General features: G+C 38.7%; 8 protein-coding genes and 1 pseudogene across 9 annotated transcripts; 4 read left to right on the top strand and 5 right to left on the bottom strand.

The window, feature by feature from the left end:
* The first annotated feature begins 1,719 nt into the window (after nucleotides 1-1,719).
* On the top strand, nucleotides 1,720-2,492 carry LOC104745163 (auxin-responsive protein SAUR71-like; annotated as a pseudogene).
* Nucleotides 2,493-2,684: 192 nt separating this feature from the next.
* LOC104764684 (uncharacterized) lies at nucleotides 2,685-3,963 on the bottom strand. Its single transcript, XM_010488262.3, has 3 exons — nucleotides 3,677-3,963; nucleotides 3,048-3,126; nucleotides 2,685-2,951 (listed from the first exon to the last, which is right to left on the bottom strand). Exons 1-3 carry the CDS (start codon nucleotides 3,826-3,828, stop codon nucleotides 2,886-2,888), a joined length of 297 nt encoding a protein of 98 aa, XP_010486564.1. The 5' UTR covers nucleotides 3,829-3,963; the 3' UTR covers nucleotides 2,685-2,885.
* Nucleotides 3,964-4,224: 261 nt separating this feature from the next.
* On the top strand, nucleotides 4,225-6,745 carry LOC104745160 (uncharacterized). Its single transcript, XM_087501891.1, has one exon. The coding sequence runs from the start codon at nucleotides 4,225-4,227 to the stop codon at nucleotides 6,562-6,564; it is 2,340 nt and encodes a 779-aa protein (XP_087358017.1). The 3' UTR covers nucleotides 6,565-6,745.
* A 221-nt stretch (nucleotides 6,746-6,966) lies between these two features.
* LOC147919993 (cell division control protein 48 homolog A-like) lies at nucleotides 6,967-10,598 on the bottom strand. Its single transcript, XM_087501890.1, has 8 exons — nucleotides 10,409-10,598; nucleotides 10,109-10,271; nucleotides 9,643-9,871; nucleotides 8,774-9,540; nucleotides 8,444-8,665; nucleotides 8,276-8,347; nucleotides 7,516-8,160; nucleotides 6,967-7,428 (listed from the first exon to the last, which is right to left on the bottom strand). Exons 1-8 carry the CDS (start codon nucleotides 10,435-10,437, stop codon nucleotides 7,126-7,128), a joined length of 2,430 nt encoding a protein of 809 aa, XP_087358016.1. The 5' UTR covers nucleotides 10,438-10,598; the 3' UTR covers nucleotides 6,967-7,125.
* Nucleotides 10,599-11,215: 617 nt separating this feature from the next.
* Nucleotides 11,216-13,796, bottom strand: LOC104745158 (serine/threonine-protein kinase PCRK1). The gene is made up of 5 exons (XM_010466336.3): nucleotides 13,403-13,796; nucleotides 12,573-12,985; nucleotides 12,222-12,482; nucleotides 12,019-12,141; nucleotides 11,216-11,927 (listed from the first exon to the last, which is right to left on the bottom strand). Exons 2-5 carry the CDS (start codon nucleotides 12,948-12,950, stop codon nucleotides 11,409-11,411), a joined length of 1,281 nt encoding a protein of 426 aa, XP_010464638.1. The 5' UTR covers nucleotides 12,951-12,985; nucleotides 13,403-13,796; the 3' UTR covers nucleotides 11,216-11,408.
* A 1,658-nt stretch (nucleotides 13,797-15,454) lies between these two features.
* Nucleotides 15,455-18,783, bottom strand: LOC147919992 (adenosine kinase 1-like). The gene is made up of 12 exons (XM_087501887.1): nucleotides 18,184-18,783; nucleotides 18,004-18,057; nucleotides 17,724-17,770; nucleotides 17,582-17,613; nucleotides 17,384-17,485; nucleotides 17,102-17,169; nucleotides 16,941-17,017; nucleotides 16,730-16,827; nucleotides 16,556-16,626; nucleotides 16,390-16,456; nucleotides 16,127-16,310; nucleotides 15,455-15,812 (listed from the first exon to the last, which is right to left on the bottom strand). Exons 1-12 carry the CDS (start codon nucleotides 18,273-18,275, stop codon nucleotides 15,670-15,672), a joined length of 1,035 nt encoding a protein of 344 aa, XP_087358013.1. The 5' UTR covers nucleotides 18,276-18,783; the 3' UTR covers nucleotides 15,455-15,669.
* Nucleotides 18,784-19,045: 262 nt separating this feature from the next.
* On the bottom strand, nucleotides 19,046-21,816 carry LOC147919991 (isocitrate dehydrogenase [NAD] catalytic subunit 6, mitochondrial). Its single transcript, XM_087501886.1, has 7 exons — nucleotides 21,438-21,816; nucleotides 20,903-21,223; nucleotides 20,640-20,801; nucleotides 20,463-20,537; nucleotides 20,147-20,256; nucleotides 19,987-20,059; nucleotides 19,046-19,516 (listed from the first exon to the last, which is right to left on the bottom strand). Exons 1-7 carry the CDS (start codon nucleotides 21,627-21,629, stop codon nucleotides 19,325-19,327), a joined length of 1,125 nt encoding a protein of 374 aa, XP_087358012.1. The 5' UTR covers nucleotides 21,630-21,816; the 3' UTR covers nucleotides 19,046-19,324.
* Nucleotides 21,817-21,887: 71 nt separating this feature from the next.
* LOC147919990 (coatomer subunit zeta-2) lies at nucleotides 21,888-23,924 on the top strand. 2 transcript variants are annotated; one of them, XM_087501888.1, is made up of 7 exons: nucleotides 21,888-22,009; nucleotides 22,533-22,563; nucleotides 22,704-22,863; nucleotides 22,995-23,142; nucleotides 23,226-23,303; nucleotides 23,457-23,541; nucleotides 23,686-23,924. In XM_087501888.1, exons 2-7 carry the CDS (start codon nucleotides 22,555-22,557, stop codon nucleotides 23,743-23,745), a joined length of 540 nt encoding a protein of 179 aa, XP_087358014.1. In that variant the 5' UTR covers nucleotides 21,888-22,009; nucleotides 22,533-22,554; the 3' UTR covers nucleotides 23,746-23,924. The 2 variants fall into 2 exon arrangements, with proteins under 2 accessions (XP_087358014.1, XP_087358015.1); XM_087501889.1 differs by having other exon boundaries at nucleotides 21,985-22,109.
* Nucleotides 23,925-24,174: 250 nt separating this feature from the next.
* LOC147919989 (polyubiquitin-like) lies at nucleotides 24,175-26,302 on the top strand. Its single transcript, XM_087501885.1, has 2 exons — nucleotides 24,175-24,316; nucleotides 24,432-26,302. Exon 2 carries the CDS (start codon nucleotides 24,432-24,434, stop codon nucleotides 26,112-26,114), a length of 1,683 nt encoding a protein of 560 aa, XP_087358011.1. The 5' UTR covers nucleotides 24,175-24,316; the 3' UTR covers nucleotides 26,115-26,302.
* Nucleotides 26,303-27,208: the final 906 nt, after the last annotated feature.

Here is a 27,208-nt window from a genome sequence, read left to right as displayed (position 1 = left end):
TAATAGAAATTATGTGGCCGTGGTGTACCGCACACTAAAGATAAAAGAACTGTCGAATATATTTTTTAACTAAAAACAAAAAGTTGGGTGTGAAAAATAAAAATAAATAAGGCAGTAGACGACGAAGCGAGGAAGTAAAAATTACTAAGTGTTATTATTATTGTAACTTGTACATCAGGTTATTAATTGGGTACTCTTTCAAATTTCACGACAGCCACATAGCATAGGCAAAAATACCAAATAAAATACCATTAATTATATTCGTTATACTTATCAAATTAACATAGAGCAGTTCATTATTTAATTAACATCGAGAGTACCTTAGTCTTAGTTATTCATTTTATTTAACTATTAACAAGACAGTACGTAGTAAACTATTTGATTCAGTTAGCGCTAGAATATAATATTGCATAATTAGGTTTTTTCTAGATGCTGCATTTCTTTCACTTTTCTATAAAACAAAAACAACCAAGCAATTGTGGATCTATATATGTTTAAAGAACGAAGGTTTTAACAGAAACAACAAGTAATGAAAACTAATTAGGGTCTTAAAGCAGCCACACCACACGTAATACATGCACATCCCGGTAAATAGTTTTCCCAAACGCAACCAACAAAAACAAAATATCGATATATATGCCAAAATGGACGTTACTAAAATGATTAGTGAAAAAAACTATAAAAAAAATCAAAATAGCTCGATTATCTTACAAAAAATGTCCTTTTCGCTATTTTTCTACCACGGTGGTTTCTGGAGATACTCATAATTACTACACTAGGCCCCTACTTACAGCGCGGAGATTCCTTTATATATTCACCCCATCTTTTTCTGATCAAACCCACTTTTAGCTCTCTCTTGTAAACTAAAAAACACTCAAAACTAAAAAAAAAAAGTATGTGGAAACGCACTCTCACCATGTCGAAGAAGTTAGCTTCTTCTCGCCGCCGTGTCTCCTCCGTGAGACGTATCTCTGCTGCGTCCTCCTCATCCTCCTCCGACGATGTCACTCCACCACCTTCGCCGCAGTCCCCTCTGCCGCAACTACCTTCGCTGCAGTCCCCTCCGCCGCATCCACTTTCGCCGCAGCCTACGCTTCCCCCGCCACTATATGTTTATATTAATTTATGAAAAACAAATTATTGTGAATTTTAAATATATATAAGTTAGGTTTTGATCTCACTTATACAAGTATAATTATAGCTTTCTGTTATATACAATGAGTTTTAAGTGGGGCTACAAAGAAAAAATTAATGAAGAGAGAAATCAAGAACGGGGAGACTGAAGTTGTACGGAATGGTGTTAAAAGTTTGAACGAACATTTAGTGACTCCGTACAGACCAGACCACAAGGTAGTTGACATGGTACAGTATATACAAATAATACTCTACTCTAGATAATGACAATTTCTTCACTTCTTTTATGTGTCGGTACGTCTCAATATACATACAACTACAAATATATAAAGGGCACGTAGCGGTGATTAATGCAAGAAACCAAACATGTGCTCGAGATGTCTGAATTTAGTGAAAACCTAAAAATAATCAAAGTCTTTTTGTGTCTTGTGCAGTACACGTGTCTACCATTTGATGAATTAGTACATTTTTAGAGTCTTAACAAAGAAAAAAGATTGAAGCAGAGAGATCAATTATCCTAATTTAAAAGGAAAGAGGTGTGAAGTTACACTTTTTGGTCTGCAGAAGCGTGTTCTTAGGAGGCCCCACGATTCTGAGGGAGAGCAACGAAAGATTACAGCTGATACACAAATGAGAACTTGCATTTAATGTTGTAATCAAGAAATCTCTCGGAAACTTCCTAACCATGAGTGTTGACATCAACGTCGAGTATATAAACTACTCTCTAGCCCAAAACAATGCAATAACTCCACGGAAGGAGAAGCAAATAAACACCAACCAGAACTTTACTTCTACTGTTGACGTTTTGAGAATGTGCAAGAAGTTGAAGATTTTCATGAGAAAGCTACAAAGTAGATTCTCCAAAAGGGTAGGGAATTGTGGGTGAGTTCGAGGTAGAGGGTAATGCGGGGTAGTAGTGCTGCATGGATGATTCCAAGTGATGTGAAGGAAGGGCACGTAGCGGTGATTGCCGTTAAAGGAGAGAGAGCTAAGAGGTTTATTTTGGAGCTTGAAGAGTTGAACAAACCTGAGTTCATGAGGCTGCTCGAGCAAGCAAGGGAGGAGTTCGGGTTCCAGCTCAGAGGACCTCTGACCATTCCATGCCAGCCGGAAGAAGTACAGAAGATTCTACAAGGAAGTAGAGAGTATTGATTTTAGATTGTAGAGAAACAATGTTAGTTGAAATTCTTTTCCTACAAGAATTTACCATTCTTTCTCTTATTCACCGTTCTGGTGATTGTTCATTTTTTTCCTCTCAACACTTATTTGAATGTAAGAGGTTTTCGTAAGAAGCTAGCTTGATATTACCACCAATATTACAGCTTCAATGGATGCATAACATTTTCTCCCTAGATTAAGCAATTTTTCTATTGCAGGCAGTACAAAACTAAACTAGTACTAATAATCATGTCCGAGTTATTTATTAGTCACTATTACAGTTTTTAGCAAGCATTGGAGACCACACAGTACTAAATACCAAATACAAAGAACCGGAAGGTGGTAATGGTGATCATATCAACAGATTCTAGTTCTGAGCTTAAAAGACAGTGTTTCTAATCTTTCAATAATGATATAAGAGATTTAACCAGAGGAGTTTAAAGAGTGAAGAGTTGAGTGATTGATGAAAATCCAAAAGTACTACAAAGAACAGAACAAAGAAGAAAGATAGAGCTATAATCCATAGAAGTTCCACAAGTTTTTGGTTTCTCTTCTGATTCACAAGGGGGCGGGCGCGTAGCACAGAGAGACTTCTATGGGAAATAGACAGGCCAGTTGTAATAATACGAGTCCCTGACTTCTTTCGGTATCTTGTTCCACTGAGTAACAAAGAGAAGAACCAAATAAACTTGTGAGCAATGTAATCATATATGAAGAAAAACAGATTCAGTTCTTAGGCTAGATATAGTCTGAACCTTGAATTCGTAAGGCTCCTTCTTTGCCCTTGCTTTTTTCCAGTGGTACTGCTCAAACAGCATCCACTTGTCATGATAACTGCCATAGAGAATACGAGAATCGTTACAAAAAAAACCACACTTTAGATAAACCACTGAACTCATCGGGAAGAAACATGCTTATTCATGTACAAGACTTCAAACACAGTTGATCACACTATGTCATATCTATCGTGAATCCAATCATCATATCATAGAAGTAAAGAAACGAACAAAGAGAGGGTATGCAGTTACAGTCTCGATAAGACAAAACCACTCCTTCAACTACTAGATGATATGGAAACCTGAGGTTTTAGCTATGTCTATGATAATAACTTCATCCCAGTTCGCCTAAAAGACATCAAACTATCTTCTAACATTACAAAACCTTCTAACATTGCGCTGTAACCAATCATGTAGCAGCAAAAGAAGAACTTTAACAGAACAGTCGAACCAAAAAGAATCAAGAGCCTTAACATAAACCTAATACCCAAAACACATGAACTTGGAAAACCAATTTCGGAACCCAGACACTCACAACATTGAGAGAGAGAGAGAGAGAGAGAGACCAAACACGAAACATAAAAACCGAATCCAGGTAAGGATTTTACTTGAACTGGTTGGAGAGCTGCCACATGTAAGGATTGACCCAGGTAAGAACGGAGAAAGCAGCAGAACCAATCCATATATTCACAAACCGATCCGCATCAGCATGTGGCACTCCTGGATCTCCCCTGTACGCATTTCCAAAATACTTCTCCATTTCTTCCTCTCTCAGTCGCTCTCTCTCTCTCTCTCTCTCTGTGTTTGTTTTATCTTCTTCTCCGGCGATTTATCTTTCTACTAACTTTCCTGTTTGGTAACAGAGATTGAAATATCCTGGGATGATTTTGTAAATAGAATAAAAACTTAGGGGTCAATCTAAAAATACTTCTTCTTCCTCGCTTTAGGGCCACATCATTTCGATTTTCGAATATTCCAACAATTAGATCCTCTAAGAGAGGAGGCCAAAACGACACGAAACCCATCGTTTTAACTACGTGGCCCATTTCATTTTGGGGGAAGAAGAACACTAATAAAAGATCTGATTCTTTCTTTTGATTCATCCATCGTCGTCTTCCCCAAATTAGGGTTTTCTGGGATTAAGGTTATTAAAATTATGCGAGGCGGTGGTAGGAGAAGATCCAACGGTGGTGGTGGTTCTGGGAAAAGTAAATCTAAATCTCCGGGACAGAGCACGAGAACCAATTTCAATTCCGCGGCGGGGTCTTCCTCCGGTGGTCGTCGCCGACGTCAGAATAATACTACTCTGTTCGTAGAAGGAGGCGTTCTCTCCGATTACCCACGGGATCCTGATTTTTCAACGCCATCTCGAGGAGGAGGAGGAAGCTCTTCGAGAAAGGGATCGAATCTTAGAAGCTCAGATCGTGTGAAAGCTTCTGCTTCCACTACTGGTCCAAGGAAATGCAATGGTAATAATTTTGTGTATCAGTATCCTCCCGTCGAGTTTGAGGAAGGCTTGGACCGAAGACCAGTCGCAGAAGTTGATCAAATGAATGATTCAAATCCTATGGTGTTGGGTAAGTCGGAGACGACTCAAATTGTTGCATTTCTGGATCATACGCCTTCGTATTCTAAAGGTGTTAAGGTAAATTATGATTACGAATACGAACCGAGTTTTGTTTTGGGTGATGAGTCTCATAAAGGGTTGGGATTTTGTGATGGTTCTGATGCTGCACCAAGTGGTAGCCTTTCTATTATTCCAAAGGCGTCGGAAGATAAAGGTGGTTCATTTGCTCATGAGGAGGAGGAGGTTGATGCAAGTGAGGATGAAGTGATGCCTGATGTTGTGAAAACACCGAGAAGGAATTCGGGTTTCATTTCTATAGGAGGGATGAAATTGTATACTGAAGATATATCTGGTGAAGAGAGTGAGGGAGAAGAAGGGTCGAATGATGATGATGATGATGATGATGAATCTGGAGATGAAGGTAGCAGTGGGTCTTCTGAATTATCTGAGAGTGACAGCTCGGAAGACATGTTTGGAAGTCATTCCGAGATTGATGATGATGTTGCAAAGGATTACTTGGAAGGTATTGGTGGCAGTGAGATTATGTTGGATGCTCATTGGTTAGCTGAACAATCATTGGATAAATTGGATTTGTCAAGTGTTGATAGTTCTGATAGTGATTCTTCTGATCGAAAACCAAGGAAGTTGACTGGTATTAGTCTGCAAAAAGCTTCAATGGAATATGGTAAGAAGAAGACGACAGGAAGTCGTTTCTCCGGGCATGGTAAGGCTAATCATCCATTCACAATGGATGATCTTATGTATGTGAAGGATCCAAGAAGTCTTTCGGGGAAGAAGAATAAGAATAAAGAGGTGGCTAAGTTTCCTCAGTCTTGGCCTTCAGGTTCACAAAAGAGCAAGAAGTCACGTAATTTCCCTGGTGAGAAGAAGAAACACCGCAAAGAATACATTGCTCTGAAGCGCCGTGAGAGAATGTTGCAGCGTGGTGTTGATCTTGCTGAGATCAACTCTCAATTAGAGAGTTTTGTTCTGGAAAATGTGGACATGCACTGTTTCCAGCGTATGCATAATCGAGATTGCTCTCAGGTAAGACGATTAGCAGATGTGTACCGCTTATCAAGTAGCTGCAATGGTTCTGGAAAGAAAGGCTTTGTGACGGTGACTCGAACATATCAGACATGTATGCCATCTGCAAGTGATAAACTTCGCATCGAGAAGCTGATAGGAGCAGGAGATGAGGATGATGATTTTGCTGTCAGTGGAGGGGTAAAAGGAAAATCTGGAAGCTTAGATAAGAAGAAAGCAAAAGACTCAACCAAAAAGCGACCTACTAGAGAGGAACGGGAGAGAAACAAAAACAATGGGAAGAAGAGTTCATATGCTGATCAACCTGTATCATTTGTGTCAAGTGGCGTAATTGATTCTGAGATAGCTATTGCGAAAACCTCTGGTGAAAAAGATGCAAAACGGGTAGCTGAAACTACTCCAGGAACCTCTAATGGAGCAGACATTGGGGCATTCGAGCTGCACACCAGAGGCTTTGGATCCAAAATGATGGCGAAAATGGGATTCATAGATGGAGGCGGTCTAGGAAAGGATGGTAAGGGGATAGCACAGCCAATAGAAGCTGTTAAACGTCCAAAATCACTTGGGTTAGGTCTGGATTTCTCCATTGACACTGAAGACATGAGTCCGTCAAGTAATAACAATGCTAAAAGGAACAGATCTTCTTCCTCTGGCAAACATGTGAAACACATCTCCCATGACAATGGTGCCTCTAGTTCCGGAAGAATTAGAGACAAAAGATTGGGAGCCTTTGAGCAGCACACAACAGGTTTTGGGTCGAGGATGATGGCGAGAATGGGTTTTGTCGAAGGCTCGGGTTTGGGAAGAGATTCACAAGGCATAGTCAATCCACTGGTTGCTGTCAGACGTCCTAGAGCACGTGGAATTGGCGCTGAAGGCTAAAGATTTAAGTATTTAACGGTCAAGGTTTGAGCAAGAACACTAATAGATATATTATATGTTCGTCTTTAATCTCCAACATGTGGCCGTATTATGTTCAATTACGTTTAAGACTTGGGAGCAGCATTTGTTGTTATCTTGACATCAATTGTTGTTGATTAATAAAAGCATCCTTTTTGGCTTATCTGACAACCACCAGTGATGCAGAAAGAACATCCTCAGCTTCGGAATCCATTTATAGCGTGTCACAAAATTCTAAATGTCTAGAGAGAGACCAATTTAACAGCATTAACATGACATGAGGAGGAAACAGATCCACTAATACAATTGTAATCTGCAATCCTTTTGTAAAGATCTTTAGTAATCCCTTTGCTCTTCATTTGTAATTAAAGAACAAAAAAGGAGTGAAACGAAAATTAAGAACATTGATTAAAACCCAAACACAAGAGATTCGGATAACTTAGAAACACAAGGAAAGAATCAGTATCACTTTCTTTCCCAGTAATCCAAAAGTAGAGAATTCGAGTTTTAAACTTAAATAAAAAAAGGATAACGAAGTTATCACTAGTTGTAGAGATCATCATCATCCGCAGCAGCGGCCGCAGACGTGGCAAACGGATCCGCGACTCCAGTGGTAGCACCTGAACCAGTAGAATTCTCGAACCTGAATTCAGAACCGAACCCTCTAGACTGCTGCAAAGTCTGAGCAAAGGCTTGGTACTTCCTGATGTCTGCATCACTTACACTCCTACGAGCATACTTCATAGACTCCTCAAAGTGTGCAGCTTTGATCTCTGATACTTCATCCACACCATCTTCCTCCATAGCCTCTGGGTTCTCGCTCCTCCTCTTCTCCTTTTCAATGTCCTGAAACAAAAGCCAAGAGAATTAAGTTCAGATATTAGAGAATGTTGCCATTTTAATTAGAGATTAGAGATTATAGAGATCACTGACCTTCTCAATGTTCTCTCTGATGGCGTACTTGCAAGCTCTCTGGCAAATCTCAGTGATATCAGCACCACTGAATCCCTGTGTGTATTTAGCAAGTGCACCGATGTCTACATCTTTAGCAATAGGAGATTTCCTCAAGGCGGCCTTGAAGATATTGAGACGGGAATCCTCGTCTGGTAGTGGAATGTAAATGAGCTGGTCGAGCCTTCCAGGACGAAGAAGAGCTGAATCAATAATGTCTGGTCTGTTGGTTGCTCCGATGATGAAAACGGTTTTCTTGGCATTCATTCCATCCATCTCAGTCAGAAGCTGGTTCAACACTCTATCTGCAGCACCGCCTCCATCGCCACCGCCTCCGCTTCCTCTCTGAGTCGCAATGGAGTCGAGTTCATCAAAGAAGAGAACACATGGAGCGGATTGACGGGCCTTGTCAAAGATTTCTCGGACATTTGCTTCACTTTCTCCAAACCACATGGTCAGAAGCTCAGGACCTTTGACACTGATGAAGTTAGCTTGGCACTCGTTGGCAATAGCTTTGGCCAATAGGGTTTTCCCACATCCTGGAGGACCGTAGAAAAGGACTCCCTTTGATGGAGACATACCGAATTTCTCAAATTTCTCTGGGTGCTCGACTGGGTATTGAACAGTCTGCATTTGAACAATGACACAGCTTAGCTTACAATTAATGAACAGATCCAAGCAAGAAAGGAACAAACAAGCTTGGCTTACAATAAAGGACATAATCAAGCAAGAACGGACTTACCTCCTGGAGCTCTCTCTTAACATTCTCAAGACCTCCGATATCATTCCATGAGACATTGGGAACCTCAACAACCTGAAAAGCCAAAAAGAAATTTTGGAATGAGAATTAAGCAAAAAATATAGGCTTTGATCTCGTTCTAAGCGGAGCACTGTCACTGCCAATACTTACGGTTTCACGAAGTGCAGATGGGTTGCTGTTCCCGAGAGCAGTGTGGAAGTGCTCGTTGGTCACTGCCATGGAATTGAGGATTTCAGCATCTATGGAGTCATCTTCCAAATCAATCACATCCATCTTCTCTCTGATGCATTGTAAGGCAGCCTCTGTGCACAGAGCTGCAAGATCAGCACCAACGTAACCATGTGTGTCCTTTGAGATCCTTTCGAGATCCACCTGGGGGAAAAATAACAACAAGCAAATTTTAGCTTTCAATAAACATTACACTCAACAAACAAAGGCAAGGATATATATATATATATATATATATAATTAGAAAATTACATCTTCAGCAAGCTTCATGTTCTTTGTATGGATCCTGAGCACTTCAAGACGTCCAATTTCGTCAGGAACACCGATATCGATCTCCCTATCAAATCTTCCAAACCTTCTAAGAGCTGGGTCAATACTGTTGGGACGATTGGTTGCTCCCATGACAATAACATGAGCACGCGATTTGAGTCCATCCATGAGTGTAAGGAGCTGAGACACAATCCTCCTCTCAACCTCTCCATTTGTCTTCTCTCTTTTTGGTGCAATAGAGTCAATCTCATCAATGAAGATGATCGAAGGCGCGTTTTTCTCAGCCTCCTCAAATGCTTTCCTCAGGTTGCTCTCACTCTCACCAGCCAGTTTAGACATGATCTCTGGTCCATTGATACAAAAGAAGAAGGCACCAGTTTCATTAGCCACAGCCCGAGCAATCAAAGTCTTTCCAGACCCAGGAGGTCCATAGAGCAGGATTCCCTTTGGTGGCTTAACACCAATGGACTTGAATAGTTGTGGATGCCTCAATGGAAGTTCAACAAGTTCCCTGATCTGAGCCATCTGTTTTCTGACACCACCAACATCATCATAACCTACATCATCTAGCCTTTCTTCATCCTCTCTCTTCACAGGCTCACCCTCACAGAAAATCTCTGTGTCTGGAGCAACCACACAGTATTCAGCAGGATCGGTCTCTATAACTTTGAACTCCACACTCCTCATTCCTCCTCTGACTAGGAAGAGATCACCCTTCCTCACGGGGCGGTATGCCTCAAGGAAATAAGCTGTTAAAAAAAACAAAATTTTATTCAGAAATCATTCGAATAGTTATCTCAAACCAAACAAGAATCTCCAAGGAAACAACCAAAGCACAAAAGCCGACTTACGTTTCAAGTAAGCATCAAAGAGGTTTCCAGTGACCCCTTCAACGGTATCATCAACAGGCAAGATGTGAACACGTTTTCCGTACTTGACATCTGGGCATTGGTGAACAGAAATAACATCTCCGAGTCTAACCCTCAAGTTAGATCTGACAACTTTGTTCATCCGGATCTTTGGCTCCTCACATGTTTCATCAGCAAGAGCAATGCACACAGTGTCCTTTCTTTTCTTACCCTGAAAGCCAAAAGCCAAACCAAATCAGAACTAATAGAAGACCACAAAAAAAAACCAATCTCTTCATAAAGACAAGACCAATACAATACTATCATTCAATACCCAAAATCATAAACTAGGGTTTGTGTAGAAACACATAAGAAATCCCCCGATCAAGCAAAGCAAAAAAACCCTAATTTCAAAAACCAAACCATTCAATATCACAATCAAAAGAGAATCCAAAAAGCAAAACCAAACCTTGATGAGAATGGTATCACCACGGAAGAGCTGAAGCTTCTCCATGGTAGCAGGGTGAAGGGAAACAACGGAGTTATCATCGTTGATAGCTTCATCGACGACAAGACGGTTCGGAGACTTCTTCCTCTCGAGAATAGCAGTACTGAAATCTTTCTTCGATTTCCTATAAACACAAATCAAAAGATCAACCAAAAACCCTAGTAAGTACCCAAAATCGAATAAAAACCTAGACTTTAAGCAAAAGAGATCCGAGATTTTCCCGATCGGAGAAAACAAAATAAGAGATCTGGGAGTACTTACGAGTCTGAAGATTCAGCTGGGGCAGACATGATTTGAGATTAATCGAAGAAAGATGAGAGCTTTTTTTTTGTCGAAGAGAGATCGATTTGTGATAATGGGATCTGAAAGAGCTGATGAGATTAATATCTCTATGTTTCTTGTTGGTAAAGAGAACTCTCCATTTTTTTTTTTTCCTTTTCTTTTTTTCCTTATCTTTCTAGTAAATATCTAACCGACCCCAATGTTTTACATTTTTCTTAAATCTATACCGCATGTATGTTATGTGACTAAATTACTCCTAGTCTCTTTTATTTTGTTTTCCTCTTTTTCAAAAAGGAAAAAATCAATGCCACAAAAGTCAAATTCTTTGTGCTTGCTTATTAATTTTTTAATTTTATTTTTGTAATTTCCTAGGAACATTCATTTCATTTTTTTATACTAAGATAGGAACAAAATAACAAAACAAGCAATAGCATGTTCTTCTTACCTATTGGTAAAAAATATTCTTAAATCGGTTAAAATATTCTTTTTTTTTTCCAACTACTTCTCCCAAATTTTGAGTAGTCCTCTACATACTATTTTTTAGTCCATCCCACAAAAGACGTAATTGTTTTATGTTTATTTATGTTAGCGTTAAAATTTAGTTTACTTATGGTTTTATCCAAAAAAAAAAAAAAAATTACTTATGGTAATTAATAAGTACTTATACAATTAACACAAACACAAATGTACACGTAAGCAAGAGTGCTGAAGACTTGATTCAGCTTTGGAACAAAACTCTGATAAGCCATTCTTGCTTATATACATATCTTCTTGATTAAGCTGTGGTTACTGGTTATAATCACACAAATATCATATTAAATCATTTAGAATCTTTCATAATCTTCATATGCAAATTATATTATATGTAATGTATATGAGCTTGATCTTGATCTCGCCAAACTCTTCAAGCTTTCCAATCTCCCTGGAACCCTTCTTGGAGTCTTCTATTTTCGTATGATGGGTTTGAATTATTATGTAATCAACAAGCTCTTATTGTCTTTGGGTTCCATAACTTTCCAAACCAACCTCCTTCACCGCCACCACCATTGTTCTTTGTCTCTAAACCCCTCTTGTTCTTTCCTCCCGTGTCTCTTGAAGCATTTACACTCTTCAACGGAACTAGCTGTGGGCTGCCGTTCCCTGAAGAAGCTTCCACAATCTTGGTCACCATCTCTAACACTTCACTCATTTTGGGACGTGTCTTTGGATTCCTAACCAAACATCTGTTGGCAACAACTGCTAGCTTTTGAACCGATTTGATCGGGTACTTCCCTTCAAGCCTCGGGTCTAATATGAGTCTAAACTTCCTTGTGTCAGATAGATAAGGTCTCACCCATTCTAGAAGCTTCTGCTCTCCCTTGGGTTTGTTTCTGTCTACTGGTCGCCTCCCTGTTATAAGCTCATAGAGGAACACTCCATAACCCCACACATCGCTTTTGGATGTGAGACGGCCTGTTTGAATGTACTCAGGTGCTGCATAACCCATTGTACCTACAACCTAAACAGCCGGATTGTAACATGTTAATAGAGAGCTAGATGTTTTCTTTCTCAAATCTTGCAACAAAAAATAAGTGAAATGCAGAACTTACATCAGTAGAAACATGGGTTAGCCCTTCAGATGGACCTAAACGAGCCAAACCGAAGTCTGAGAGCTTTGCTTTCCAGTCCTCATCCAAAAGAATGTTCGAGGACTTGAAATCACGGAATATGATCTGAAATAAAACAATGGACCAAAGTCAGTAAAGAGAGTGAAATGAGATCAATAACATAGCAAGCAGAGTCATGACATTACCTGAAAGTCCATTTCTTCGTGCAGGTAAGTTAAGCCACGAGCTGCATCTTGAGCGATTCTCAATCTGAGGTCCCAAGTAAGAACAGTGAGTGACCGAGGGGACAAGTGGAATTCAACACTTCGGTTAGGCATGTATTCATAAACCAAAAGCCGTTGAATTCCACGTTCATCATCTTCAGCACAATAGCCAAGCAATTTCACCAAGTTTGTATGCTCAACTATACCAAGAAAGTTCACTTCCGTAACCCATTCCTTATGCCCCTGGAGAATCCAATACACAAGATAACAGAGTTAGCCCTGTAAAATAACTGACAAATCTTGAAAATAAGACAGTCAAAGAAAAGACTTTACTTGCAACCCTCTTTTACCGAGCTGCTTCACAGCGACTTCGATCTTAATCGACGGGTCTTCCAAGTTCCTCACTGTTCCCCTGAAGACACAACCAAAACCACCTTCTCCAATCATAACAGATCGGCTAAAGTTCTTAGTTGCAGACTTGAGATCAGTAATGCTGAACTCTCTGAGATTACTAGCTCTAGTAGACATTGTAGGGTACGAGTTCTTCCTCCCCATGGATGACTCCGTACTCGTCCCAGAGACATCCCGGGAGTTAAACTCTGATCCGCTTCGGTTTATTTCGCGGTCAGAGAAGTTAGAAGTCAATGAAACCGAGTTAGGAGTCTTCTGTTCTCCTTTCTTGTCTCCACCAGAGAACAAGAAACACTTCATCGTCGAGAAGAGATGAAAACACCGAGGTTTCTCCACTGCAGGACACAAAACAAACAATGATCATGAAAACATAAACGCAACCAAAACATCAAAACCATTCATTGGAACATATTATCGAACAACTAAGCTGCAAAGTTCAAGCATTAACAGAGTCATTGCTCTTAAACATCAGTGCTTCCCTTTGGTTTCAACTTACTTGAATTTTCTAACTTTAGATACAAAAGATCAAATTTTTACTCAACGGGAACCAACAGATCCAATATATTTTCAAAGTAAAACGAACCCTAAATTAAGAGAGGGTAAGAGAAAGGATCTGGAAGCTAGAAGAAGTAATCGAGTTTCACAAGTTAAGATTCCTCCTATACTCTTAAAACCCAACAAGCAGCAACATAAAAAGAACGGTGACTTATTGAACTCATCATAAAAAGCAGAAGAAGATGATTACAACGCACCTTTGAATTTTGTTTTGTATACAGGTAAAAATCAAAACTTTTTCTCAGAAGAAGATACAATTCAATCTCGCCAGAAGAGAAGGATGATTATGATTATTATGAAATGGTTCATAAATCACGTAACAAAAGAGGATTTGAGAGAAGATGATAGGTGGTAGGAGGAGTTTTTTAAATTGGGTATTTGGGAAAATGGATTTTTTTAAGAAGCAAAAACTTGGAAGAGGAGGAGGATGGACGAAGAAGAAGATGAAGAAGAAGTCGTCACACGGCAAAAGCAAAACAAAAAACCAAAAAAAGCCAAGTCTTTTACATATAGCTGAAAGTCTGTCTGCTAAAGAACTGAGAATTTAAATTGGACAAAAGTAAAATACATTGGTTTTGTACTATTTTGTTTAGATGCTTCCAAAAACTATATTTTCTTATTATATAAAGAAAACGTTTTATTTCATCTCTTCTTTTTGACTTGTTCAATGGGTAAGGTGCTTCCCAAAGTAGCCTATTTTTTAACGATTTAGAGTTTGATTTATATGAATTACGGTTTCTTTACCTTATTTTTCAATGACTCATCAATTTTTTTCTTCAGATTATCCAAATTATAACCATATAATGATATAATTATAAACTGCGAAAACTAATGGTTTGTGCCAATAAAAGTCTTGTTGCATCAGGATTCAAAATTCTACTTAAATGCATCGGCCAAAATGGGTTCTAAAGTCCTTTCAACCTATCAAACGTATGAAAATATAATCTTACGTATAATATAAGCATAATATTCTTTTAATCTTATTTGTGATATATAAAAAGTTATCATGTATGAGATTTGCAATGGGGAAGTGAAAGGGATATTACACTTGAGTCACCTAGGAGATTTCCCAAATCTTCCTGGAACCTAGATTACATCAATTTAACGACAGAGTTTTAGCATTTTCACACAAAGAACGAATTTAAGAAATCCTCGGTTATGCTTTCCGATTGATCTTATATCGGTTTCTTGATAACTTGATAAGTATTGGTTTTGGTAAACTGCACCACTTGTTGAGCTAACCTTAAACCTTGGTAACTTAACCTATTTCTTACAATTATGTGTTAATTAATCTACAACTTTTGTCGAGTTGCTCACGCTGCTGTGTCGGTTTGATCCCGGTTTGGTACTTTTCGTAATATATACATCTTCTTCACTCAAAGTCTCGTAACTTCACCTACCTACCAATAGATTTTTACAGCTAAAAGTGGATCAGATCTTCTCTGTGATAGAAAAATGGCACAGTTTTCATGTTGTTTTAAGAACCTAGGCACTGTCTGTCCCTATTGAGAACTTTTATCTGGCAAGGGAAGGGTCACGAGTAGAGTCCATAGGAAATAAGATAGAGACCTTTTGTGAATTTTTCGAATTTGATTTGTATACGGAAAAGATAAAAGATAGTAGTAGAAGAGAAGAGAGAAGTAAAAGTCAAAGTTGGTAGATCCTTATAGGTCAAAAGTCAACAGATTTTAACGAGTCATATTGGTCCTACACTTTTCCTACCCTAGCATTATCAAAAACATCCGAAACTAGGCACATAACTTGTCATATCTATGATCCGATAGAAATTGTTCTTTTATGTACCGACACAAAAGATTCCACAAACTTTGTTTTTGCATTGCAATGAAGACCAATGTAGTTTCGTTGAACCGCACTATTTTGAATTCGAACCAGTTGCGTTAAAAACAAGTTATAAAAAAACGACAATGTACATTGCAGGGAATTATGATCACTCTACTACTTCATAGTTTCGTTTAAACTCTTAATTGTTGGGGGCACTGAGCTTATGTCAGATTTTGTATGGACGTGACTTGGTTTGGTTAAGCCAACCAAGAGGTGTACCTTAACATTAGTTCAAATATCATAGAGCCACCTCCCTAATTAAGCAAATACCAATTCAAGTTTAAGAGACTTTCCCATCTCTTTTTGTTCTCTAATGAGGAGCAATTTTTTAAAAAATAATACAGAGGAATTAATTACATCCATGAGGATGTAACATTCTGACAGTTTGTTATATCACACATTCACACTTAGGCCTGGTAATAATATTTTATTAAATAACAGAGAACTGATAAAAAGGGTAATAAACAAAATCAAGCCAAAAACACACACTCAATAGCTCAAATCCTCAACTCAAAAGGTGATACAAGCAAACAACAATAGTGTTTATTTGGGTAGTATATAAATCACCAAAATCTCATTCCGATATAAAACTAAAAAGATGATTTGGAGAACTTTTTTAGTTTTAGTTGAAGTCTGGTTTCTCAGGGTAAGTGCAGCCAGACCTCTGGATCACTACGTTTGACGCGTAGCATCCCGCCCTCACACACTCTTCAATCCCTTTTCCTTGCACCAGCTGCGAAAGAAACCCTCCCACAAATGCATCACCTATGATCACATAACAAGGCGGTTAAACCACCCGAATCAGTTTATTCGAAACTGAGACCAAATGTATGATGATCTTCTTATTACAATCTAACAAAGCAAACAGTTTGGTACACCTGGATTTGAATAAGGTTCTGTGGTGTTTACGCTAACTAGATGAGTGGTTAGTATCATCAAACATTAATAAGTTTCTGAAGGGAAATTTAGGGGACAAACTCTTAGCTATGAGTCTAACTGTATCTAGCCTAGAAGGAGTAAAGCAGATTAGAACTGTTGTGACTTAGTTAGGGAGCAGTTAGTGATGGCTTATCAAATACCTGCGCCGTTGGTGTCAACAAGGTTCTCCTTGGGGAGAGGGATGACTGGGTACTTCTTCACCTTTCCATCCTCGGCGACAACCACGGGATCTGCACCTTGTGTAATCACAGTGGTCCTCTTGTATGTTCCGCTGGCTTTGGGCAACTGGGACATCTTGATGGCTATTTGCTCAACATCATCAGTCTGTATAAAATATAACCAAACAGATTAATAAACTGTCTTTTTTCAAAACCAAAAGATAGGGTGAAACTTCGGCAGTTACCTCCCAGCCGTGAACCCTGGAGAAGGTTCTTGCCTCGGTCTCATTGCCAAAAATATAGTCCATGTACCTGGTATGAGCAAGACATTGCTTTTCAGTATATCGCCAGTGATTAGTGTAAGCAACTATAAGATGGAATAAATGGATTAAGAGATTAGGATGTGCTTACGGTAGGCACTTCTCCTGAACATCTTTGAAGAATTCACAGATGAATGGAGCAGAAAGGTTCATTGTGAACACCTGCCAAATATGTGAGCATGTCAGAATTGTTCATATTAAAGGAAAACTGGTAGGGGAAACAGATCACTGTGCTTGGTTCTCATATCGGATCATGTCTTCTTACCTTGTTGTTAGCAGCGGCATGTTCACGAACCAACTGAATGGATTCTGGTGATACCGTGAGGAAGAATCCAGCAATGTAGTAGAACTTGGCCTTCTCAACTGCCAAAAAATGAAACATGTTTCACAAAAATCTCAGCAGATTCCAACAAATGAAATTATCAAATCACAGAAAGCAAACTCTTTTAAAAATTTCAGAAGATGAAATTTCTTACCCAGAGCCCAGTTCTCAGGCTTCTTCAGGTGTTCAACCTTGTAGCAGTTAGCAGCAGAAAGATTTGCAATGAGCGACCTGCAAAAAAAAAGGAAACACGCCTCAATACAACTCAGCAGAAGGACATCTTATTAAGATGATAAAGATTGATTGTAAACTGACCTTTCTCCACCAAGAACACAGACACCGCAAGTTCCGGTAGGTGTTGACTCATCTTCGTAATAGTGGACCTAGATATAGAACAACAGCAACTAAACAGTCTACTTCTTGATGATAATGATATGGACTAAAAGCAGAACCAATCACCAATCGTAATAGTGGACCTAGATATAGAACAATCACAGCAAATAAACAGTCTACATAAACTTCCTGATGCTATGGACTTACTAAAGCAGAACCAAAGACTCAAAGAGCAATAACTTATAAAACCTAAAGAAGACTCACATTGACACCAGCTGCAGTAGCATCCTTCTTCATGGCCTCTCCGTATTTGTCCTTTCCAATGGATCCCATGTAACTGGTTGCCCCAGGAGTTTGAAGCATCCACTGCAGTAATCAAATAAATCATACGGTTAAGCAAAAAAAAGTACTAACATTAAGAAAAAAAAAGTATGAGAGAATAAGGGTTAACGATCCTTTTACCTGGGCCACTTTGATCGAGTTCTGGGTAGCACCTGAAAAAACAAAGGAAATCAAGAATATATCACACACCCTGCTAATAATAATAATAATGCACATAAACACCAAAATGACGTATAATAATAACGCATAAAGATGAATATACCTCCAGCAATGTATTCAACACTGAACTTCTCGCTCATTTCATCGTACCTAAAACAATACCAATGATCATGTGAATTAACATAATAGTCACAGTCATATTCCAAACCGCATCAAGCACGTTTCATTGTCTGAATCACTCAAGGGCCAATGAAAAATCAATCATTAAGACTTGTGACAGCATTATGAACTTCTCTATATCCCTTATAACTTAATCACATCAAATCCAAACTCTATTGCTATGTCATAGTAGTTAGAGTGCGGTTTCAAATCAAATCACTTACATGGGCAAGTGCTTGTCCTCTGCGAGAATAGCATTGTTCAATGTGATTTCGTATCTGTCACGATTTCAAAAGAAAAGAAAAAAACATTCAAAACCAGAGAACCCACCAGAAGAGTATCTTTACGCAAATCGATTCAGATCCGAACACGGAAACAATCGGGATCTGAGCTTATTAACTTACTTGTTGAGAAAATCTTGGTCGACGACGGCAGAGACGTCGAGGAGTGGGTTACCCATTCCCAAGAGGATTCCATCGAAATCAGAGGAAGCCATGGATGGTGATGCTCTGAAGGATTTCGAGAAAAAGGGGGAAGAGAGATTCAGATCTGGTAATGGAGCTAAGTGTGTTTGGTAAGTGGAAGAGTGTTGTGTCTGTTTTTATAATAGAGAAACCAAAGTTAGGTATACCAAAGATAGATTCTTCTTCCTCTTAGTATTATTATTTCTAATGTATAGTTTAACACTTCTTAGGTTTCTAAAATCGTGCTGAATTTTTCTAATTTCTCTTTAATCAAAACCTATATACAGTATTTAGTGTAATCATTATAAAACATTGATATAAGTATCCACCATTGTCAGAATGAGTTACTAAATAATATGATTGCAGTAGTTTTGTTGTATGTTACAGATAAAAGTCCCAATCCCACCAACCCACTTGAGGAAATTGTCAATACACTTTGAAAAGTCCATTGGATCTAAGCGGAGGAACAAGAGAGAGTTAAAAAAAAAAAAAAAAAACAATGGGACAACCATATACAGTTCTACTATAAGCCCACTTCACGGCTATCCCTCGTGATAGCGGTTTGCAATTGAAGAGGAAATGGTAAAAGAATGTGTCGGTGGCATTCATTAGTCCCTGAATCATCCACGTTGTGTAGTATTTAGTAGTGTCAGAAGCATTCAAAGTTTTCACTTTTCAGGGATTGAGAATGTGGTGTGTAGATCTTCGTAAGATATTTTACTCCGACAAAAACTTATTACTTCAGGATTACACGTGTGATCAGTCATTCTTACCTTGAATAAGAGAACGTGACGCCAAACAATTCTGGCAACAAACAAATTGTATATGAATTCCAGGCAAAACCTTCCTGTTGTTGTTATGAATCTCATTTACCCTTAAGGCACAAGTAAATAGCTGTGAAGCTGTGCAACAACTTAGAATGTAAAGGAAAACAAAAAATCAATCATGTGAAAAGCCACTATCAGCTTTTGTTTCTTCACACAGGAAGATGATCAATAAGTAGAAACTTTTTGGGGTGAGAAAAATCACGAGGAAGATCCAATGGCGAATGGTAGAGAAAGAATCATGCTTTTACGGGTGTTTAGAGATGATCACAGATTGCTTTTGTGAAATCTGTTGTGGTTGAGGTACCTCCAAGATCAGCTGTTCTATACTTTCCCTCGGCTATTGTGTTGATGATGGCGCTGTGGATCTGCTCTGCTTGTTTGTTGAGTTTCAGGTGCCGCAACATCATCACTCCACTCAGTAGCAAAGCTGTCGGGTTCGCCAGGTTCTATACAACACCACAAAAGACAAAACATACATTTGATCATAAGCTTAGGATTGAATCAAGTTTTGATTTTTGAAACACTAGGCTGGTAAAATCTAAATCCAGTGTCCAGAGATGTTTGATACTTGATATAAATACTTGGTTGGCCAGTTATTAACATGATAACATCATTCAAGTAACGACGATCCAACAAGAACCATTCTACAATGGAAACTAGAGAGTAATCCAATCTACAAGGAAAGTCTCAGCATCTGAATGTTCTACCAAGAAAATGCAGAGAAAGAGGTGAAAAAACTTCTATCAGGAGCACAAGTTATATCATACTGGGTTTATATAGATAACAGTCAGACTAAACTCACTTCGTTTGGTCTAGCGCTCGTATTATTCATAATAGCAATAACTAAATGCATCATACAAATTTAGGGTGATGATTGATGATAGCATATGAGAATGATGCAGCTTCAACGACTAACCTTTCCAGCAATATCAGGTGCAGAGCCGTGAACAGCTTCAGCAAGAGCAATGCCATCTTCTCCGATATTACAACTGCAAGCAAAACATCATAAGAGCTTAAGATAATTGCCTCATTTTCAGAATAGACATCACTCTGCCAGATGAAGAAAAAAATGTTACCTAGGAGTCAATCCCAAACCCCCAACAAGTCCAGCACACAAATCGCTGATAATATCTCCATAGAGATTTGGCATCACCAAAACATCAAAAAGTGCTGGGTTTTTCACAAGCTGCCGGAATTAAAGATAATCAATCTCATAATCCACAATACACGAAAGCATTTTGTTCCCAATGTAAAAATAGCAAAAGCAGACTCAAATATGGGTTGCTGGGTAACCTACTCTCTAATATTTACAAGATTATACGAACAGCTAACTTAATTAGCCTTTACATGATTCAGAACAAAGGGTAGGGTAAATGTCATGTTGTAACTTACCATCATACAGCAATTGTCAATAACAACCTTCTCGTAATATATCTCAGGATACTTCTTAGCAACCTCATCACAACACTGCAAATCAGGACGCAAACACAACCTAGTCTCAGAACAAATGTTAAGAAAAAAGAAGCCAGCAGGAATATTAATGTATTTTAGGTTGCAAAATGTGCAGACCTGCAGGAAAAGACCATCAGTTTTCTGCATAATGTTGGCTTTGTGAATTGCAGAAACTTTCTTCCTTCCATGAGTCTTGGCATATAGAAAGGCATACTCGGCAACCCTCATACTCGCCTTACGGGTAATAATTTTAATACTTTCCACCACACCCTTGACGACCTAGCAGATCAAAAAAATGACAAGTTATCAACATGAATGATTCTGAAAAGAATACTAAATATAGATAGATTTACTCAAATGATAGAGAGCAACAGACAAACCTGGTGTTCAAGGCCACTGTACTCTCCTTCCGTGTTTTCACGAATGGTAATGAGATCAACGTCATCATAACGTGTTTTGTAACCAGGAAGACTGTAGCAAGGCCTAACATTGGCATACAAATTAAGCTCTTTCCTAAGAGTAAGGTTCAAAGAACGGTGACCCTTTCCAATTGGGGTAGCCATTGGTCCTTTCAAGCCAACCTTGTTATCAAGCACGGATTGAAGACTCTCCCATGTCAAGAAACTATTGGTTCGAGGATCTACTTCGGTACTAACATAGTGTTCGTCCCATTCAATGGCCACATCAGCAGCAGTAAACACCTGGATCACCATTAAAAAGGGGGTAAACCTTTTTTTCAGAGAAATCAACTATAACACTAAAGGAACAAAATTTCGAATTCAAGAAGCCTAGATTCATCATTAACAAGTCTAAAATTATCCAGCCAGACACAATGGTTTCTCCTAAAACTATCTAACAAAAGTGATCTGATAACATAATCACACCAAACAAAAGTAGATTGAAAAAAAAAGGGACCTGTTTGACAGATTCAGCGATCTCTGGACCGATCCCATCACCAGGAAAGAGAGTTGCTTTGATCGGAGTGGTGGAGGAGGAGAAAGCCCTAGCAACGGAAATGAACGCACCGGAGCTAGAACTCGAAGTCCCCAGAATCTGGCTCGAGCGGTTACCAATAAGCCGTCTGGCGAGAAATGCTGCCATGGTCATCGCTTCAAGCCCTTAGAAAGACGCAAGAGAGGAAAGAGACAGAGAGAGGAGACTTTTTTGCTGCGTTGGACCTGAAATAAAAAGGTTACTTTTATACTTTTCTCCAGCTCCAGCAGAGAAGAGAAGAGAACATTTCTTCTAACGCCTTGTAGTTTCTCCGAAATACTACTGCAAATAAAAACGGCACAAAGTTAGTGTCTAAAAATAAGAATAAATTGCTTCGTAACTAAACCGGATATGAATAAATTGTGAGAACCGGTCGGTCAGATCAAATTCGAGTTCAGATCTAGGATCCGGATAACTTACTAGTAAGCAAGCAGTATCGAGTCTTGAACTTTTATTTACTGGGAACGACGAAGCGAGAGCTCTCAAGTCTCAAGGTACTGTAATTCCGATTTCTTCAGTTTTAGTTCTGACGTCTCGATCCTGCGTTTTTGATATTTGAATCTTCCATTGCTTCGTCTCCGATCTTGTATTCCGGTGATCGTTTGTCTTCCTTGTTTCTTTGGATTATGATTATACCCTGATCTATTGCTATTTGAGATCTTCTTCAATCAGCTTGATTGGAGAAAATTTCTTGCGTTTTCTCTCTGTTGATTATGAATACATTGTAGAAATCTGTGCAGTTTTATGCTTCGCATATGTGATTCTCCTATGAAATTTTGTGCCTAAGGATGTATCTAGCCATCCGAATTTTGTGTGATCTGTGATTCTCATGTGATTTTTGAATGTTTTGGGATAAATGTCGTTTTTACCAGTGATCAGAATGTCTGTTCAAATGAGTGTGGGTTGAAGTTTTTAATATCTTTGTCAAAAAAATCGAAAATTTGGTTGCTTAATTGCTCAAATACTTGGTTTTGTGTTTGTAACGGTGATAACAGCTAGATTTTGTCACTATTTCAGGTACATCTGAAGTCTTACAACAATGTCTCATGTAAGTACATATGCCCTTATATTCTGTTGAATGTTTATGTGTATGTGTAGGAGTTTGACTATACATGATCTTTTTTGGGATAACCTGCTTCACTTCTCCCCTGGAACTTTATTACTGAATTTCCGATTTACATTGAATAGGATTCATGTCCTTTGGTAAAGAACATTCTTCTTCTAGACTCTGAAGGAAAGCGTGTTGCCGTCAAGTATTACTCTGATGACTGGTCAACTAATGCTGCCAAGTTAAGTTTTGAGAAATTTGTATTCTCAAAGACCTCTAAGACCAATGCTCGCACTGAAGGTACGACCACATATACTATTCATCTAAAGAATTATTTTCATGGGCTGTGTATTGGGTTTCCTGACTTTGTATATACATACTGTCTCTTTCAAAATCGCTTATAGATGTTTGGTTTTAACGTTTATGTGCAGCTGAGATCACACTATTGGACAATAATATCATTGTCTATAAGTTTGCCCAGGACCTTCACTTCTTTGTTACTGGAGGTGAAAATGAAAACGAGCTCATCTTATCTTCTGTTCTTCAAGGCTTTTTCGATGCTGTTGCACTTCTTCTGAGGTATTTTCTCTACTTGAATATGCCTTAATTTATTGATACACGATCTCCAGAACTTAAGTTTGATGCATCCGTTTCTTTACCAGGAACAATGTGGAAAAGATGGAAGCCCTTGAGAACTTGGATCTCATCTTTCTGTGCCTTGATGAAATGGTCGACCAGGGGTATGCAAGTTTTAATATGTTAGCCCTACATGACAGTTATATAAAAGTCCTAAACATGTTAAAAGATTTCCTGAACCGTTTTTGAGCTTGTCCTATATATCTTAGCATTTAGCTATTGTTTGATTATGGGTTATATGTGGATAATGTGTTAAGGGTGGTTCTTGAAACGGACCCAAACGTCATTGCCGGGAAAGTAGCAATGCAGAGCACAGAAGCTAGTGGTTCACTCTCTGAACAGGTAATTGACACTTTTTGACTATTATTGTTACATCTCCCTACGAAGAAAGCAACAGTTTTTGCTATAATTTTGGTCTGGTTCGGCTATAAACACAAAAGTGCACTTCTAATTTGGATCCATTGTTTACATTTTTGGGAATTGCAGACATTAACTCAAGCGATAGCAACAGCTCGGGAGCATCTGACAAGAAGTCTGCTTACATGAGTTTAACCTAATAGAAGAATGGACTTCAATTTCTATGATAAGCAACTATTATGAGTGAGTTTTGTCTTCCGGTTTCGAAACTTATTAAAAAAGTCTCTAATAATTATATAAATAGCTTTGTGCAATTGGTGGAATGTTTTTGGAGACTGGATTATTGAAACAAGAATTTGATTACTCTACTTGAAGTCTAGAAAAGCTATTCACGAAAGTCTAAACTCTAAAGCGATTTCAGATGCTAGTGAGGGGTGAAGAAAGTGCCACCCCCTAAGGCTTAGAACCTTCTAATTTGAGGTGCACGCCAATCAGTTTTTGGTTCGACTTTGGGATGAATTTAGGTAAAAAAAATAACTAAAGCGATAAAGAAATAATGAATTTCAGATTATTTTTTAAGTAACAGATAAAGTCGAATAAGAGATCTTGTATAAGAAAATCCAAAACCAACTAGAAATTAGCAGATTTTTCAATTATTAAGTTAGATTTAGTATTTCAAGCCCTCTCTGTATAAACACAGACGCTTCTCCTTCTCGTTACTCAAATCTGCAAACGTTTTCCTGTGAATTACTCTCTCAAGGTACTTGTTTCTCCGATCTCTTCTCTTAATATTTTTTTCGTCTGATCTTTTTGGTTCTACCATTCAGAATCCTCCGCTGAGATTATTTTCTGCCATATAAAAAATTGTCTTACAGATGACAGTCCAAATCTACGCAAAGACTCTTACAGAAAAGACCATAACACTTGATGTTGAAACCTCCGACTCCATCCTTAATGTCAAGGCAATGATCCAGGAAAAAGAAGGCATTCCTTTAGATCAGCAGAGACTGATTTTTTCCGGTAGACTGCTTGATGATGGTCCTACTTTGGCTGATTACAATATCCAAAAAAACTCAACTCTCCACTTGGTTCTGAAGTTGAGAGGTGGTATGCAGATCTTTGTTAAGACTCTTACAAACAAGATCATAACTCTTGAGGTGAGAAGCTTCGACACGATCGAGAACGTCAGGGAAAATATCCAAGATAAAGAAGGAATCCCTCCTGACCAGCAACGACTTATCTTTGCCGGTACACAGCTGGAGGATGGTCGTACCTTGGCTGATTACAGAATCCAGAAAGAGTCAACCCTCCACTTGGTTCTAAAAGGTGTTATGCAAATCTTTGTGAAGACTCCTGCGGGAAAGACCATAACCCTCAAGGTCAAAAGCTCAGACACCATCCATAACGTCAAGGTCAACATCCAAGACAAAGAAGGGATCCCTCCAGACCAGCAGAGGCTTATCTTTCACCAAGAAGAGCTCCTTGATGACCTTACTGTGGATTACGGCATCCATTCAAGACTTAACCGTCTCCGTCGTCCCAACATTCAAGATATAGAAAGGATCCCTACAGACCAGCACAGGCCGTTCCTTGCTCTTATGAATTCAGGCAGCCAGAAAAGGTCAAGACTTTTCTTTCTCCGTCCTGTCAACATCCAAGATAAAGAAGGGATCCCTCCAGACCAGCAGAGACTGATATTTCACCGGGAAGAGCTCCAGGAGGACTTTACTCTTGCGGATTACGGCATCCAGGGAAATTCAAAACTTTACCTTCTCAATCGTCTTCACTGTCGTACGCAGATATTCGTCGAGATCCTTCCCGGTGTAACCAGTACCGGTGAAACCCTTGCCGCTAAAACCCTTACCCTAGAAGTTGATACCTCAGACACTATCGGCAATGTCAAGGCGAAGATTCAAGACGAGGAAAACCTACCCTCGGACCAGCAGAGGCTGATATTTCTCGGTAGAGAGCTCAAGGATGACCGTACTGTTGCGGACTACCGCATCCCGAGAAACTCAAAACTTTACCTTGTCCTTTGTCTTCCCCGTCGTATGCAGATATTCGTCAAGACCCTTCCCGGTGTAACCAGTACCGGTGAAACCCTTCCCGCTAAAATCATTACAGTAGAAGTTGAGAGCTTAGACACCATTGACAATATCAAGGCCAAGATTCAAGATGAGGCAAATTTACTCCCGGACCAGCAGAGGCTGGGGTATCTCGGTAGACCGCTCGATGATTGCCGTCGGACTCTTGCGGATTACGGCATCCAGGCCGAGTCAACCCTTTACGTTATCCGTCGTATTCCCCGTGTTATACAGATATTCGTTAACACCTATTCCGTAACCCATACCCCTATAACAATTACCCTAGAAGTTGAGGACTCAGACACTATTGATAGTGTTGCAGGTAAGATCGAAGACAAGGAAGGAATACCTCTGGAGATACAGAAACTTATCTTTGGTGGTAAAGTGCTTAAGGGTGGTCGAACAGTAGCATATTACAACATTAAGAACGGATCAACTCTTCATCAGTTGTATTTTCTGAGAGTCAACACTTGACCTTGTTCTCAGTCTCCGCGGTGGAAGCTCCTGAACAAGAACTGGCGTCGATGACCTTTGAGATTCTAGTGCTTTGGTTTTTTTTTCCTTTACTTGGTATGTTTTACGTTTTGATGATCTCGTAAATAGGCTTTTACCATTCAACTTCGAAGTCTTTTCAACAATAATAAATTCACTTGCTTTTCTTATTTCTCTGTTCCACAAAATCTAAATCTCAATTACCATGAAATCAGTTTTTTTGAGCTTTTGAAACCTTGACAAATGCGCAAAACTATCATCGAAGAAGCAACAGCTAATGTATAATTCATTGTAGTCGGCTTGATGGAAAACACACTTAAAAGAGTTTTGCAAATGTTCAAAGGGTGGTCAAAGACAAAAACGATCAATAAAAAAGTAGAGCTTCAGATATAGCAAAAAGGATCTACATTGCGTTTATAACACCGAGGCAGGAATTTTGGAATCATACGCACCAAAAACGCCGAACTTATGCTTATGTAACCCCACACATCTTTTGCTCAATAATTTAAAATTTCAGTCGTTTGCAATTGCATGGAAAATTACTACCGACTCCTGTTTTATTTCTATTTTGTCACCTAAAAATATATTATCCATTGCATTTGCATATATGTCGACAAGTTGACAATGACGGTGAGCTCCAAAAGAGTTTTCTTTTCTTTTCTTTAATTTATCTTTTGCATTAAAGCTCCAAAGAAAAAAAGAAATTGACATGGGACTAGATCTTCTTGTCCCCTTAAGGCAAAGTTCATTAGATTTTCTCTTTTTGGCTAGATATATTTCATTATTATGAACTATATTCCCTTCTTACCAATAAATTACGTCCAAAATTTTACATTTATAAAACCTGAATTAAAAACTACACCATTGTGACACATTCATATAAAACTTAAATAATTTTTTTGTACCTGCATGAATGTGTTGTGTTAATAGTTTAGATACAGTTTATCAGTCGGTCGTCACTGTAACTGTAAAGCATACAAATATTATAGTTATAGACGAGAGAGATCCAACGAATCCAATAATAAATATTTATACTTTTTTTTTTTGTTTGGTTTTGATGGTCGCCATGAGGACGC

The sequence above is a fragment of the Camelina sativa genome, chromosome 19 (genome assembly GCF_030686135.1).
Source record: "Camelina sativa cultivar CO46 ecotype springtype chromosome 19, ASM3068613v1".
Taxonomy (NCBI): Eukaryota; Viridiplantae; Streptophyta; class Magnoliopsida; order Brassicales; family Brassicaceae; genus Camelina; species Camelina sativa.
Note: the sequence above shows the minus strand (reverse complement) of the source record. Positions and strands in the feature narration are given on the sequence as shown.

What these genes read in the sequence shown, in the direction of transcription:
- LOC147919990 (XM_087501888.1), top strand. An exon ending in GACCAATGCTCGCACTGAAG is followed by an intron (nt 22,864 to 22,994) that starts GTACGACCACAT and finishes GTTTATGTGCAG; the next exon opens with CTGAGATCACACTATTGGAC. An exon ending in GATGAAATGGTCGACCAGGG is followed by an intron (nt 23,304 to 23,456) that starts GTATGCAAGTTT and finishes TAATGTGTTAAG; the next exon opens with GGTGGTTCTTGAAACGGACC.
- LOC104745160 (XM_087501891.1), top strand. Translation starts at nt 4,225, where the DNA reads ATGCGAGGCGGTGGTAGGAGAAGATCCAACGGTGGTGGTGGTTCTGGG.
- LOC104764684 (XM_010488262.3), bottom strand. Translation starts at nt 3,828, where the DNA reads ATGGAGAAGTATTTTGGAAATGCGTACAGGGGAGATCCAGGAGTGCCA. An exon ending in CAGCTCTCCAACCAGTTCAA is followed by an intron (nt 3,127 to 3,676) that starts GTAAAATCCTTA and finishes TCTCTATGGCAG; the next exon opens with TTATCATGACAAGTGGATGC. An exon ending in AGGAGCCTTACGAATTCAAG is followed by an intron (nt 2,952 to 3,047) that starts GTTCAGACTATA and finishes TTTGTTACTCAG; the next exon opens with TGGAACAAGATACCGAAAGA.
- LOC147919992 (XM_087501887.1), bottom strand. Translation starts at nt 18,275, where the DNA reads ATGGCTTCCTCTGATTTCGATGGAATCCTCTTGGGAATGGGTAACCCA. An exon ending in ACTCGATCAAAGTGGCCCAG is followed by an intron (nt 17,486 to 17,581) that starts GTAAAAGGATCG and finishes TGATTACTGCAG; the next exon opens with TGGATGCTTCAAACTCCTGG. An exon ending in GTTCAGGAGAAGTGCCTACC is followed by an intron (nt 16,457 to 16,555) that starts GTAAGCACATCC and finishes TGCTCATACCAG; the next exon opens with GTACATGGACTATATTTTTG.
- LOC147919989 (XM_087501885.1), top strand. Translation starts at nt 24,432, where the DNA reads ATGACAGTCCAAATCTACGCAAAGACTCTTACAGAAAAGACCATAACA.
- LOC147919991 (XM_087501886.1), bottom strand. Translation starts at nt 21,629, where the DNA reads ATGACCATGGCAGCATTTCTCGCCAGACGGCTTATTGGTAACCGCTCG. An exon ending in TCGCTGAATCTGTCAAACAG is followed by an intron (nt 21,224 to 21,437) that starts GTCCCTTTTTTT and finishes ATGGTGATCCAG; the next exon opens with GTGTTTACTGCTGCTGATGT. An exon ending in GGTTTGGGATTGACTCCTAG is followed by an intron (nt 20,060 to 20,146) that starts GTAACATTTTTT and finishes TTTTGCTTGCAG; the next exon opens with TTGTAATATCGGAGAAGATG.
- LOC147919993 (XM_087501890.1), bottom strand. Translation starts at nt 10,437, where the DNA reads ATGTCTGCCCCAGCTGAATCTTCAGACTC. An exon ending in ACATGAAGCTTGCTGAAGAT is followed by an intron (nt 8,666 to 8,773) that starts GTAATTTTCTAA and finishes TTTTTCCCCCAG; the next exon opens with GTGGATCTCGAAAGGATCTC. An exon ending in TCAGAGAGAACATTGAGAAG is followed by an intron (nt 7,429 to 7,515) that starts GTCAGTGATCTC and finishes CTTTTGTTTCAG; the next exon opens with GACATTGAAAAGGAGAAGAG.
- LOC104745158 (XM_010466336.3), bottom strand. Translation starts at nt 12,950, where the DNA reads ATGAAGTGTTTCTTGTTCTCTGGTGGAGACAAGAAAGGAGAACAGAAG. An exon ending in ACGAAGAAATGGACTTTCAG is followed by an intron (nt 12,142 to 12,221) that starts GTAATGTCATGA and finishes GTTTTATTTCAG; the next exon opens with ATCATATTCCGTGATTTCAA. An exon ending in TAACCCATGTTTCTACTGAT is followed by an intron (nt 11,928 to 12,018) that starts GTAAGTTCTGCA and finishes CCGGCTGTTTAG; the next exon opens with GTTGTAGGTACAATGGGTTA.